The 14,148-nt window shown below is 37.8% G+C and overlaps 1 protein-coding gene across 1 annotated transcript in view; it reads right to left on the bottom strand.

Moving 5' to 3' along the window:
* The window catches only part of LOC117296690 (centrosomal protein of 85 kDa-like), a 37,603-nt gene extending 23,893 nt beyond the window's left edge, over positions 1 to 13,710 (bottom strand). The window contains exons 1-3 of the mRNA XM_033779725.1: positions 13,365 to 13,710; positions 11,421 to 11,471; positions 10,502 to 10,618 (exon numbers count right to left, since the gene is read on the bottom strand). Of these exons, the coding sequence (XP_033635616.1) occupies positions 10,502 to 10,618; positions 11,421 to 11,471; positions 13,365 to 13,452 (256 nt within the window). The 5' untranslated portion in view covers positions 13,453 to 13,710. The remainder of the gene's footprint in view (positions 1 to 10,501; positions 10,619 to 11,420; positions 11,472 to 13,364) is intronic.
* Positions 13,711 to 14,148: the final 438 nt, after the last annotated feature.

Raw genomic sequence — 14,148 nt, 5'->3', positions numbered from 1 at the left:
ATGGAATCACTGGATCTGACAGCAGGGACCTGTCTTTCCAGCAGGCACCTGTGGACAAGGGCCCAGTCTAGGTTGAGTATAGACCAATCCGATGAAACAAAATTGGTAGCGCCCTTTATTGCAAAGATTAACAACTGCTGTGTCTTTGTGGATAATTTTGCATTAAAGACACCGTAGCAAATGGCGCGCGGTGCTCAACACTTGCGCGCTCGGTTCGCATCAGATTGGTCTATAGTGGTCTGCATGCAGTGAATGATTTCCCTTGTATAGCAGAGCAAAATTCTACACAAAATGTATCAGTTGCTACGTAAATAAAACAATTTGCTACTTAATATTATTCTGGCATTCAGTGTGCACAAAACGAGTGCAGTCTAAATGTATTGCTATGCAAAATTGCTGGACGAAATCGTTCCCAGGCTGCATGGCTATATGTTTGACACAAAGTACAAATGTAGATCTTCTGGTTTAATTTGGGATAGAAGTGTAAACTGTACCAGGCTGCAGCCATCGATTTCACCAAAATCTTCCAACATGTAACTTAGGAATAGGATTAATCTTAGATTAATCTTAGCAGGATGAATTAAGTTCCGCATCCATAGATGTTAAGACACATTGAACCCATCCTAAGTACTTTTCCAAACTCGAGATAGGATTAATCTTATCATTTTGTGAAATCAGCTAAAACTTTTGAGGAACAGGGGCCGATTTCACTAACGTCTATGTTTGCGATCATCGCTAACACACTTGCGATGAGATCGCAAACCTCAAATCCATCGCAATTGCAATGTCGCTAACTCTGCGTTTCACTAAAGTCATCGCAATTGCGATGACGTTAAAAAGGAAATAAAGTTTTTGTACGAGGCTAAAAGTAGTGACCTTTGACATCCCGCGACAAAATCGTCGGTCGTGCAGATTATATGTAAATCGTTGTCACGTTGGTGCATACGAACTATTGTGGACGATGTTTAGGCATTCATTTACAAAGGGTTAAAGCATTTATAGGCCTATGGCCTCTATTATAATTTTAGATTTTAATAAACAGTTTTCGTAAATCTGTTGTAACGGTGGGATTAGTGAAAATTCTGACATATCTGTCTAATAATACTAAGCTTCACACTGTCAATTTGCCAATACATTACACATTTTTTCTAAAAATGATGGTTAAAATAATCGAACCCATAAAGTATCTCCTTTTTACCGATATTAAGGGGCTCTTTGCTGCAGTTGCGTCGCTGATAGTTGTCATCGGCAATCTGAGTCTACCAGGTAAAAAACCGCAAGACTAAAATAATGTAGCGCCACTCATTTTACTCTAAATCACCAACAATTTATACGTCAAAACGTACACCGCTATAGCTATAAGCACAGAATGGCGCAATGTATCATAAGTTTGCGACCACTAACATGTCATCGCAAGATTGTCATCGCTAAATCAAACTTTGCGACGAGTATATTCATCGTTAAGTTTTAGTGAAATCGTCGGCTAAAAATCCATCGCTAAGTTGCGATGGATTTTAGATTTAGCGATCGATATCGGCGTTTGAGATGACCAAAACGCGTTAGTGAAATCGTCCCCAGGTCTTCTACAGTTTCCCACTATATTCAGACAGATCTGAGCCAAATTTCATGGCTTTCATTGATATTTATATATAGTTTTTAATGATTCCTGTAAGTGGCGGCTATCCGCTGTTGGATGTCAATAATAAATATATAAAAAAAAAAAATATAAAAAAAAAAAATAAATAAAAATATGGCTCTGGATGCTAACCGCCGAATTCTGCGCTTACAATCACCATTCTGAGCTTGCACAACAATTTCTGCGCTAGCCTTGTAAGCTGACTGGGTAATTTCCTAATAATTAAGGGTTAAGCAAATAAAAATTTACTCGAGTGGTGGATTAACGTGCCGGCGCTCTATCATGTTGGCAGTCACTATATTATCTTTGTTCGGGGTGCCAGTCAGAAGCCAATCTTTTGTAGGTATTTTTGATTGGTATATTTACTGAGATAAAAATTATTAAAGACACTGAACACGTTTGGTAATTGTCAAAGACAATCTTCTCACTTGGTGTATCTCAACATATGCACAAAATAACAAACCTGTGAAAATTTGAGCTCAGTTGGTCGTCGAAGTTGCGAGATAATAATACAAGAAAAACACCCTTGTCACACGAAGTTGTGTGCTTTCAGATGCTTGATTTTGAGACCTCAAAATCTTACTCTGAGGTTTCGAAATCAAATATTTTAGTGGAATATTACTTCTTCCTCGAAAAACTATGTATTGTCAGAGGGAGTCGTTTCTCAAAACGTTTTTTTTTTTACTATCAACAGCTCTCCATACTCGTTACCAAGTAAGGTTTTATGCTAATTATTATTTTGAGTATTATTACCATTAGTGTTCATTGCCTTTAAGTGAAACAGAGAAACAGAGGTCTCTGTCATGCCACTCAAACAAGCTCAAACAGCCAAGAATCCAGTACACTGTGTATATTGTTTGTTTGTTCGACCATTCACTGAATAAACACAACCAAGAAAATGTAACCACTGTTGTTTGCTCAGTCAGGTGGATTTAGCACTGGGTGTAATGAGTTTATAATGAGTGTGTTGTAAAAAGTCAACAGAACAGGGCAAGCAAACTGGCTGGTTTTATCAAGTTGCAGTATTGTTCCCAATCAACTAGTCTGAACATTTACACAATAAGGTAATATTATTCAATTGAAATAAAAGAAAGAAAAAAAAAGGGAACAAAACATACAATACTATGCCGAAATCACTGAGCTAGACAAGTCCGGCAGTCTTGTGTTTGTGCATTGAGAAAGATGAGAGTCTTTGGACACATGGTTAGAAGAGATGGTTCAAACCATGGAGAAGACGTTAGTACAGGGAAGAATGGAGGGGAAGAGTTCTAAGCAGGGGCAGACCCAGCAATGAGATGGACTCTATGGCATACAGAGGTGGACCGGATGGATCAGTAGAGAAGCCAGTTACCACCATGGTGGTTAGCAGAGATGGTTGGAGGGCTATAACGAAGGCTAAAGCAGCACAACTCAATGCCAACTGACCATGAAAAAGAAGAAGAGTGTTATGCCATCACTTGAACAGAAACAAACTGTTCAAATAGTCTTATTACCAGTCATAACTGCAATCTTAATACATACTATATTTGTTGCACAATAGGGTGTTATTGTTCAGTTGAAAAAAAGAAAGAAGAAAAAAAAACAAAAAAACATACTATGCCGAAATGCCCCCTTCAACTGTTGCAGAGCTCAATTTTTAAGCAAGACCGAAGCCCCAACACGGGGCCAGTGATTTAAGTGCCACCGCACCAGAAAACATATGATCGCTAGACAAGTCCAGCAGTCTTGTGTTTTTCAATTGAATATAAAAAATACTGTGTGATGTCTTGAACAGGAACAAACTATGTTCAAATGTTGACTCAAGCATGGTTCATACTTCCTGCTTATGTGAATGTGAAGGGAATTTTAATGTCACAACTTTGCAACGAACAACACGGTAGAGTTGAGCTGTGATGGGTAACTCTTGCAAACCATTTACAGCTGTCAAGAGTGACTAAGTAAAATTGACTAATAATAAATAATTATACCAAAGCTTTTGGTAACTCAGAACATCTTGAGTTGGGATTGTAAAAACTCCAAAACATTTGAGATTTATCCAGTCAGTCTCCCTTGTAGTTAATTATATTTAGTATCAGAATATTTTGAATATTCAGAATACAATTATTCAGACTAGAGTGTTAAATGTTTACGTTATCAACAGCTGCAGTGACAGAAACACAATTTACCAGGTAAAATCGACTTACTATTATTGAAAAATAAATAACGATACCAAATCTCTCAGAATATTTTAATTTGAGGTTGTACGACCCCAAATCGTTCACTCAGTCAGTTTCCCCCTTTCACGAAGTAGTTTTTTTATTTGACATCAGGATATTTTGTAAAATAGACAAAAACAACAATTTCCTTTAAAGGCAGTGGACACTATTGGTAATTACTCAAAATAATTATTGGCATAAAACCTTTCTTGGTGACGAGTAATGGGCAGAGGTTGATGGTATAAAACATTGTGAGAAACGGCTCCCTCTGAAGTGCCATAGTTTTCGAGAAAGAAGTAATTTTCCACGAATTTGATTTCGAGACCTCAGATTTAGAACTTGAGGTCTCGAAATCAACCATCTTAACGCACACAACTTTGTGTGACAATGGTTATTTTTCTTTCATTATTATCTCGCAACTTTGATGACCAATTGAGCTCAAATTTTCACAGGTTAGTTATTTTATGCATATGTTGAGATACACCAACTGTGTTATACACATTAATGAAAAAAAGTTGCCTTGCTTTATAAAGGCAGTGGACACTCAAAGTAATTACTCAAAATAATTATTAGCATAAAACCTTACTTGGTAACGAGTAATGGGGAGAGGTTGACAGTATAAAACATTGTGAGAACTGGCTCCCTCTGAAGTAACATACTTTTACAGAAAGAAGTAATTTTCCACAAATTTGGTTTCAAGACCTCAGAATTAGATTTTGAGGTCTCGAAATCAAGCATCTGAAAACACACAATTTCGTGTGACAAGGTTTTTTTTCTTCTTTCATTATTATCTCGCAACTTCTACGACCAATTGAGCTCAAATTTTCACCAGTTTGTTAGTTCATGCATATATAATGTTAAGATCAGCTGGTTGAGATACACCAGGTGAGATAACTGCCATCGATTTCACAAAACTCTTCCTAACTTAAGACTAATCTTAGGACTTAGGACGAGTCCCAACCCTGCACTGTAGCATGCAGACCTTAAGATTAATCCTAAGTTAGGACGAGTTACTCGTCCTAACTCGAGATAAGATGAGTCCTAACTCTTTGTGAAATCGACGGCTGGTCTTTGACAATAATCATCACTGTCCAGTGTCTTTAAAGATTTATTTTTGAGTGTGTAATCAAAACTTCATTTTACCATTTTACTACATGTAGCCTGGTTGGTTACTTTACACTTTTAAGCCATGAAAACACATCCCATCCTTTGGTTCATTATTTGATGATTTAGCGGCGGAAAAAAACTTTAGAGAAAAAATCACTATTCCTAACCTATTGCTTGATCTATAAAAGAAATAAATGACGTGAACTTACAAGCACAATACTGCATATTACACACCGAGTCAAACGCCATAGACTGTTTCAGACTGGAAAAAGTTCTACAAAATAAGTCCAAGCTTGTTGGCTTGGCGTCAAAACTTGTTGCCACAACTTATTGATCACTAATTTACTTTTCTATTGCATTCATCTCAATAGACAGACAGAGCTGGATGGTTAGTATTTTGTAAAATCAATAAAGTTAGAAATATTTATTAAAACATGACCTTACACAACAGCCAATCAACTGTATGCTTCAACGCCCATGTTGAATGGACTCTTTTTCTGGTGGGTTGAAAAAAAAACCCCAAAAACAACACATTCTTTCAATGTTTCACCATGGTCCGTAGTTTGTACTTTTAACCTTGACAAAAGATGACAGTGACTTTATAAAAATAACAACTGATCTTTTGTACTCAACACCCATCACTGATGAATGCAAAATGCAATGACAATTTCTGTTCCTAGTTCTTTATCTTCCCATAGATCAAAACAAATACTTTTTGTGTACAGAAAGTATAAAGACTGCCCTCATGGTACATGTAAGAAAAATTCATGACGATGACTAGAGCAAGCTAGTCGAAAGGTGAGACCAATTTTTAGAACTGACTCCGCGGCAGTACAGTTAATCACGATCCTATAAGCTAAAGTAGTAGTCCCAGCTTATTTCTATACCATCCGCCCAGGTAATAGTTAATAAGCAGGTAGTTTTTTTCAGAACTGGGAAGTCTCCCGAACACCCGGACAATCTACTCCGTGGTAGTAGAAACTCTACCTGGCAAGTAGTTACACATGGTGTTACCGCAAACCAATTGTAACAATTATTTTTTTTTTTAAATTTGCAAAGGAAATACAGGGCTACAATTGTACACTAGACGGCTGGCTTGAGGCCAGTGTATTCAGCATCCGGCCAGTAAATTAATGACCAAATGTGCTTAAAAGCCTTTAGGCATCTGAAAGCCCCCCAATTTTGGCAATAAGGGTGTTTTTTCTTTCATTATTCTTTTGCAACTTCAATGACCAATGGGAGACTTTTGGGACGCTTGGTGGCAGCAGACTTACCAGGTATAATCCATTGTTCTCAGGCATATGCGCATGCTCAGAACTATGTAAACAAAGGAAATTTACCTGGTAAGTCTGCTGCTACCTAGCGTTCCAAAGTCTCCCATTGAGCCAAAATTTTCACAGGTTTGTTAATTTATGCGTGTTGGGATACACCAAGTAAAAGTGGTCTATATGACGATAACCAAAGGTGTACAGCGCTATAATGAAATATTCTTAAAACAAATAAATAAGCCAGGCACAGATCATCACTAGTCTGTCACCCCAAAACACCCATAAGGAATCTTACATACGTACGAACTTGAACCTGCCCTGACCCCAATAGTTCAATAGTAGTGTATGGATCACTTGGCCATCTGAGCCTTAAAGACACTGGACACCTTTGGTAATTGTCATCAAAGACCACTTCTCACGTCTTCTCACCAGTGAAAATTTGAACTCAATTGGTCGTCGAAGTTGCGAGATAATAATGGAAGAAAGAACACCCTTGTCTTACTCTATGGTCATACAAAGGTGTTTGCTTTCAGATGCTTGATATCGAGACCTCACACCTGAGGTCTCGAAATCAATTCAAATATTTTACTGAGAAATTACTTCTTTCTCAAAAACTACCTTACTTCAGAGGGAGTCGATTCTCACAACGTTTTATACTATCAACCTCTCCCCATTGCTTGTTACCACGAGTAAGTTTTTATGCGAACAATTATTTTGAGTAATTACCGATAGTGTCCAGTGCCTTTAAATCAAGGAAACTATACAGGATGAACATCTTGAAGATGTTAAGACCTAGTTGACCTGACCTCTGGATGTCTAAGCCTGGTAATCTAATCAGTAACCATCTGGCTTGTCTGTTCAAAGTTTCCAACCCATCTCCCAAGGAACCTTTTGTATGGTTGAATCATTAGATTCAGGCTTCCTTGGGCAGTCAGTTTATACACTTACTAGTAAGTGTTGTTCACATGACAACAATTTAACCGGGTCCCTTGCTTAACCTCCATGATTTCAGCATGCGTGAAAAATGCAGCATTGTTTAAACAATATTTGGCAAGAGAACTTGGACAGAAGATTTGTTTTGCCCTTTTGGACAGAAGATTTGTTTTGCCCTTTCAAAAGAGGTACTTTTTTTTTTAAATTTTACAACCAAGCTGCAATTTGGCAAGGGATCCTTGCTAAATTGCTATCGTGTGACAGGGGCTTAACGAAAAACTCAACAACTTACACAGTACTTTACAGTCTTCAGGTTTTTAGCAATTCATCACAGTCGTCTCAAAGCGATCGTTATTTTTGTCAACAAGATATGGGCAGTTGTTAAAAATAAGACCGTTTCATGTGGTTACAAGGTGCTGTGGTGCAATCTACAGCGATCCACACCAGAAACAGGCCTGGTGAGATCTCCGCTTTGAATAAAGTGGAAATCCACTTTTTTATTGATCAGGACAATTTTTTATTTATTCATATATATATTTTGTTTGTCATTCCCTTGAATAAGCTTTGCACGCCTTATAAGCTTGAGATCAGCCTAGTTACTGGATTGATAGGGTGTCCCAATTCTACCAGCATACGTGTAAATGCGTGATGCGTACTCACTTGACGTTACAAGATCATTCTTACATCATGTAGTTTTTCAGCTCTTTTTTAAAGGATCCACTCACAGGCCTGCAGAAAACACAGGGGTAAAGTCTTTCTCTTCACAATAAGTGTTTTGCTGGATTATTTTATGATCATTTCACAACACACGGAACCTACAAACAGTATAGGATTTTACAGCCATCCGAAACCGAAATAAAAAAGCAATAACGATAAAAGTGTCTAACTAAAGCACACAAGTGTCGAAAACCAGGATTACATTTTTCAGGAAATCAATTTCTTTAACCTGTGGAGCTGCTATAATAGTCTCAAAAGTATGTTGTTAACATATACAAAATAAATTTGAACGCATTCAAAATCTACACATTTTTTTAGTCTTCACTGTGTTCTAGTCTTGGAGTAACACAAAGGCCACTGACCCATGGCCTTTGTTGCCCCAAGTTATCTCCGCCCTAGTACCCCTTCAAAACCTTTCGATTTAAAGGCAGTGGACACTATTGGTAATTACTAAAAATAATTGTTAGCATAAAACCTTACTTGATTACGAGTAATGGAGAGCTGTTGATAAAAACATTGTGATAAACAGCCCCCTCTGAAGTAATATAGTTTTTCGAGAAAGAAGTAATTTTCCACGAATTTGATTTCGAGACCTCAGATTGAGAATTTGAGGTCTTAAAATCAAGCAATCTGAAAGCACACAACTTAGTATGACAAGGGTGTTTTTTTCTTTCTTCATTGTTATCTCGCAACTTCGATGACCGATTGAGCTCAAATTTTCACAGGTTTGTTATTTTATGCATATGTTGAGATACACTAACTGTTAAGGCTAGTCTGTGACAATTACCATTAGTGTCCACTGCCCTTTAAGACTGAAAGTATTTTCCAATGAAACTAAAAGTACTGATTATAAATAAAAAATGGCCTTGCCCTAGCCTGATGTTCATAATGTTACTCAATAACAGATTATTCTTGTTGATCCTTATTCATTACAAATGCATCTAACGGATTCATAAAGATTTTATCATGGGTGTGAACACATTTAGACTACATTACAATGTACAACTTGCCTTAAAGCCATTATACACTTTCGGTACAGAATTTTTTTTTAAAGTTCACAGATTTACAAATAATTTACAGGGTTTACAGAAGGTAATGGTGAAAGACTTGTCTTGAAATATTACTCCATGAAATGCTTTACTTTTTAAGAAAACATTAAAACAATAACAATTCTCGATAGTGCGAATTACAGATTTATTTTAAGCACATGCCATGACACTGCGAAATGTGGGGAAACAAGGGTGGGTTTTCTCGTTATTTTCTCCCGACTCCCATGACCGATTGAGCCTAAATTTTCACAGGTTTGTATTTTATATATAAGTTGTGGTACACGAAGTGTGGGCCTTGGCAAACACTATAACCAAAAGTGTCCAATGGCTTTAACTCTTATTACATAACTGGCAATTTGGCAATTTCAGCGATAGCTAGATGTTTTCCTGTGTCCATTATAGAATGAGCCACGCCTATGATAGGCAAATCAAATTAGGTGACTGGTTTTCCAGTAACCCTGTAGATGTAGCAGACTATATGCCTGTTGGGCAGTGTACAGATTGTCGCATGGCAGGCCTGATACAACTGTACTTCACAGAGAATGAAGGCGATTTGCTCGATGCCCCCTGATCATTGCCTTGGTGCCCTTAAAAAGCTCCAGTAAATTTACAATTTACCCATAGGATGCACTTTTAACCAAGGAGAGAATGCCTTGGTGCCCTTGCCCTTTCAAAAAAGAAGCATAAAGGCCTGCAGTGGTCTCCAACATGTCAAAAAAGCTTAATGCACCACCATGCTTTCTGTGGTACCCACCAAATTAAGAAATCTGCCACATTTTTTTCAAAATGATTTGTTTTCAAGTTTGTGCATTTCAGAGTCAATATGCAATCTTTAAAGACAGTGGACACTATTGGTAATTGCCAAAGACTAGTCTTCACAGTGTATATCAACATGTTAATAAAAATAATAAATCTGTGAAAATTTGAGCTCAATACATCTTCGTAGTTGCGAGATAATAATGAAAGAAAAAAACACCCTTGTCACACAAATTCGTGAAAAATTACTTCTTTCTTGAAAACTACATGTCTCCGGAGGGAGCCGTTTCTCACAATATTTTCTACTATCAACCTCTCCCCATTACTCGTAATCAAGTGAGGTTTTATGCTAGTAATTATTTTGAGTAATTACCAATACATGTAGTGTCCACTGCCTTTAAAACCTTTTGCTCAAAGTCAGGAGGACGTGACCATCGGGAATCACTTTGGAGTGCATCACCATGATCACAGAACATACAATCAAAACTCCAATCCCCTCCCCCACCCCCTCCCAAACCTTATTAAGGTTCAAGTTGGAGAACATTGACCGTACACGCTTAGTGGCAGTATACTTAACTGATTATCTATTATTCATTGCCAGTAGAGCAAAATTACATGCAATTTGTAAACAACAAACAACTATCAACAATTTGATCAAAAACATGTATGGCCCATAGGGTTCAATATCACAGTTCTGCTAAGCTGAACATGTTGGCCCTGCTAAGCAAAAACAACCCAGGTACCAGACACAAACATTGCATAATAATTTGGTCAGTAATATTACCCACCCTTATTATATAAACAGGTTGTAAAAGCAATAAATGTAAACAGTAGGCCTACCTTCTGTGACACCAGTCAGGGTGGAAGAGTGACCCTTTGCTGCCCTCTTATGGTGGATTCTGGTCTTGGGAGGCCGTAAGGGAGCTGGGGTCGCCCAGTCATCAAAGCTACTTCCCTCTGTAAACAAAAATATATTCAGGTAATTGTTAGTTAAAGCCATGGGACACTTTCTGAACAGAACAAAAAGTTACAGTTCACAGATTTACAAATAACTTACGGGGTTTACAGAGGGTAATGGTGAAAGACTTCCCTTGAAATATTATTCCATGAAATGCTTTACTTTTAGAGAAAACATTAAAACAATTATCAATTCTCGATATTGAGAATAATGGATGTCATGTCATGGCACGGCGAAACGTGCGGAAACAAGGGTGGGTTTTCTTGTTACTTTCTCCTGACTCCGATGACCTATTGAGCCTAAATTTTCACAGGTTTGTTGTTTTATATATAAGTTGTGATACACGAAGTGTGGGCCTTAAGACAATACTGTTTACCGATGTGGTGCGATTGCTTTTTCCACATCCAGGGCACAGTTAAAATAAAAAATCCATTAGGCCACAGTTATGACCCTCCTTAACTTTCCACGGAACGGCCAGGGGATCACCAAGGGGATACAACTGACTGTGTAATACATTTTAAATGATTTGGGGCTGAACAAGGAAAATAACTTGACTAAAGTGGGACTCAAACCAATGACCTCCGGATTAATGTGCCGGTGCTCTACCAACTGAGCTTTCTACATGTAGCACTACATTGCATGTTGAGCCCTACAGTACATGTCTCCCTGTTTGTCAAACAAGTTTGTTTTTGTTCATGATTTTGAGTTAAAGTTGCTGTGCCTCTCTGTTTATCTTTCAACCCTTCTAGACATGTAATGATATTGGCTGGACGCAGACGTAAATTCCCTTGAATCACTTACTCATAGTTTTAGTGCTGTGTGCTGAACTGTGCTCCCTCACACCCGAGTACCCTGAAATTAATACGAAGTCGAAAACATTTAATTCAAGGATTAAGAAATAAAATGACATATGTACAAATTGTATCAATCCAACTATCCAGCATACTGCGGGAACACCCAAGGCATACTGCACAATAGTTGCATAATATAACCCTCCTCCCGCCGTCGGGAGGAGGGTTATATTATCGCAACTAACTGCACTACTGTGGTGGACCCAGTAACAGGGGCACTGTAGCCCTACTGCATTTAAAAACAAACAATGAAATCTGCCGTCGATCTCGGGGCTACAGTTAAACAGTTGTCAAAATATTTTGTATGAGGAGTAAAGCACCCAAATAGTAGAGTCTAACTGTACAGATCAGGCTCTCAGCAGAACGTTCCTTCAGACAAAATTATGTTCTCAACTGTAATTGTCGAATCTGCAACAAACTCCTCACAGGATATGAAAGTTGCAGGTGTGGTGTGGCAAGTGGACAGAAGTTCAGGTCAGCTCCCCTTATGAAAGTGGTAATTTGGATTTTATCTAGCCTCGAGTCTTGAGTGAGTCTATTGAAGGAGCTTCTCTTATTCATAACTGGTAGTCGGTTCCATTCAACGAGTGTTCTTGGAACAAAGGACATTTTGTAACAGTCCTTATTGGTTGAAGGGTGGGTGTAACCTTAGGTGGGTGATATAATTTATAGATGATGATTACTCCTAGATAGTGATGATTACTCCTAGAACTATGCGTTTTCGTTTCACTATCTTCTCCCGTAAACGAGACAATAGCGAAACGAAACGGCATAGTTCCAGGAGTAAGTGATGATCATGGGTATTTATTGTGATTTGTGTTTTTTGTGGTGGTATAATTTTTACATAAATGCACAGAGTAATATATTATTATCAAATGTGTCCATGAATGAAAACAAATACTATAAAACAGCATTTGTAATAAAAACAAAACAACTGCCCGAAAGTAACTTTCCTTTGTCTTTTTATTTTCTTTTAAATTAAAGCATCTATTTTCACAACAAAATTCTTTTCTTACACATTTCACTTACACTTTGGTTTGATGGGATTTTAGTATTGTAGGCTTTTATGCCTTTTATTTTAACATCCCATATCCATTTTCATTCAGGTATTTGTCGAAGCTGTTTTTGAACTGATTGGTTGTCTTGGCGTTGACCACTTTGGCTGGGAGTATTCCAGTTATCAACAACTCGCTGTGTGAAGAAGTATTTTCTGAGATTGAGCCCTAGACCCAGTGACTGGGGCACTAGATTCCTTTTTTTCGAAATTTTGACATTATCGGTCATCTAGATGACCGATAATGTCAAAAAGATTCGTTTTTTCGAAATTTTGACATTGTCAGTCATCTAGATAGATGACCGATAATGTCAAAATTTCATGTTGGTCATCTAGATAGATGACCGCTAATGTCAACATTTTGAAAAAAGGAATCTAGCGCCCCAGTCACTGGGACTAATTGAGTTGAGCCCTTTGTTTAGCCTTTTTTTGAATCTAGCTTCATGAATCATGCCATGCCCTCTTGTTGTGTTGTTTGTTTGTAAGAGTGTGAAAAGACTGCGAGCGTCTATATCCACGAGCCCCTTGAGAATCTTGAAGGTTTCGATGAGGTACCCTCGCACTCTTCTTACATGTACTTCTCCAGGGGAAAGAGGTCAGGAGTGCGTTTTGGCGACCCCAACCAAAAACTGTTTCGGTTGTTGGTCGTTGGTTCTGGTGTTCAGACTGAACGATAACCGAGTTGCGACGTCAGAAACAATTATTGGTTACAGTCGCCAAAACGCACCCCAAGTTCCCTCAATCTTTCCTCGTAATCGTATGCCTTTTTTCTCAGAGTACAGACTACACTAGGTACTTTTAATTTTAGGATAATTTTACTGCAAAAAATGGGTACTGTACCTGGAATATTGGTTTGTTGACATGATGATTGTTGCTGATGATCCTGCTCTGACATCGACAGTGGAGTTACAACAGAATTCCATGACATTATAATTTATGAAACAAAAAATAAGGCTCACAACAACTGACACGTTACAAAAATTACACCACCGTGACCGTTAAACGAAGTTCACAAAAAAATCAATGATGGTAATTATTCGTCCAGTCACTGACCGTCTTTTCCTTCCAAGCTTAATAGGATTTCCACATGACCATACACTTTTTCAAGAAGAATGGTTGAAACAGGACTCGAAAATCGTTGTTGTTTAGTTGGTTCATGGGCGCAGCCATTTTATAAAATGGTGGCGATTACTGTCAACGACGTCAGATGACGTTGCAGGTTTTCAACCAATCACGGGAGCTACTGAAGCGTTAAAGGGATCTTCAGGGAAAATAATTACACTACCGAATTAGCAATTTACTCCGGCAAAAGTAATAACTTGTCAATAACAATTATGTCTTTTATTTTCTTTCTTTCTCAAATACTGTACGGATATCGGAACTATAGTATTATTGTTTATTTGGGGTTTTTATATTATAAGTTGCCAAAATTTGGGTGAACCATGGGGGAACTATCTGTCCTTACTCTATGCTAATACAGTGCCCAATTTCTTAGAGCTGCTAAGCACAAAAATTTGCTTAGTATGAAGATTACCAACCAGCAAATTTCCACGCAATTTTCAGGATAAGCAAACAACAGCGAATATCAGTGACAAGCCATATGTAACAAATGGAAACTTGGTTG

This window comes from Asterias rubens, chromosome 11 (genome assembly GCF_902459465.1).
Source record: "Asterias rubens chromosome 11, eAstRub1.3, whole genome shotgun sequence".
NCBI classification, from domain to species: Eukaryota; Metazoa; Echinodermata; class Asteroidea; order Forcipulatida; family Asteriidae; genus Asterias; species Asterias rubens.
This window is presented reverse-complemented; position numbering and strand designations above follow the sequence as displayed.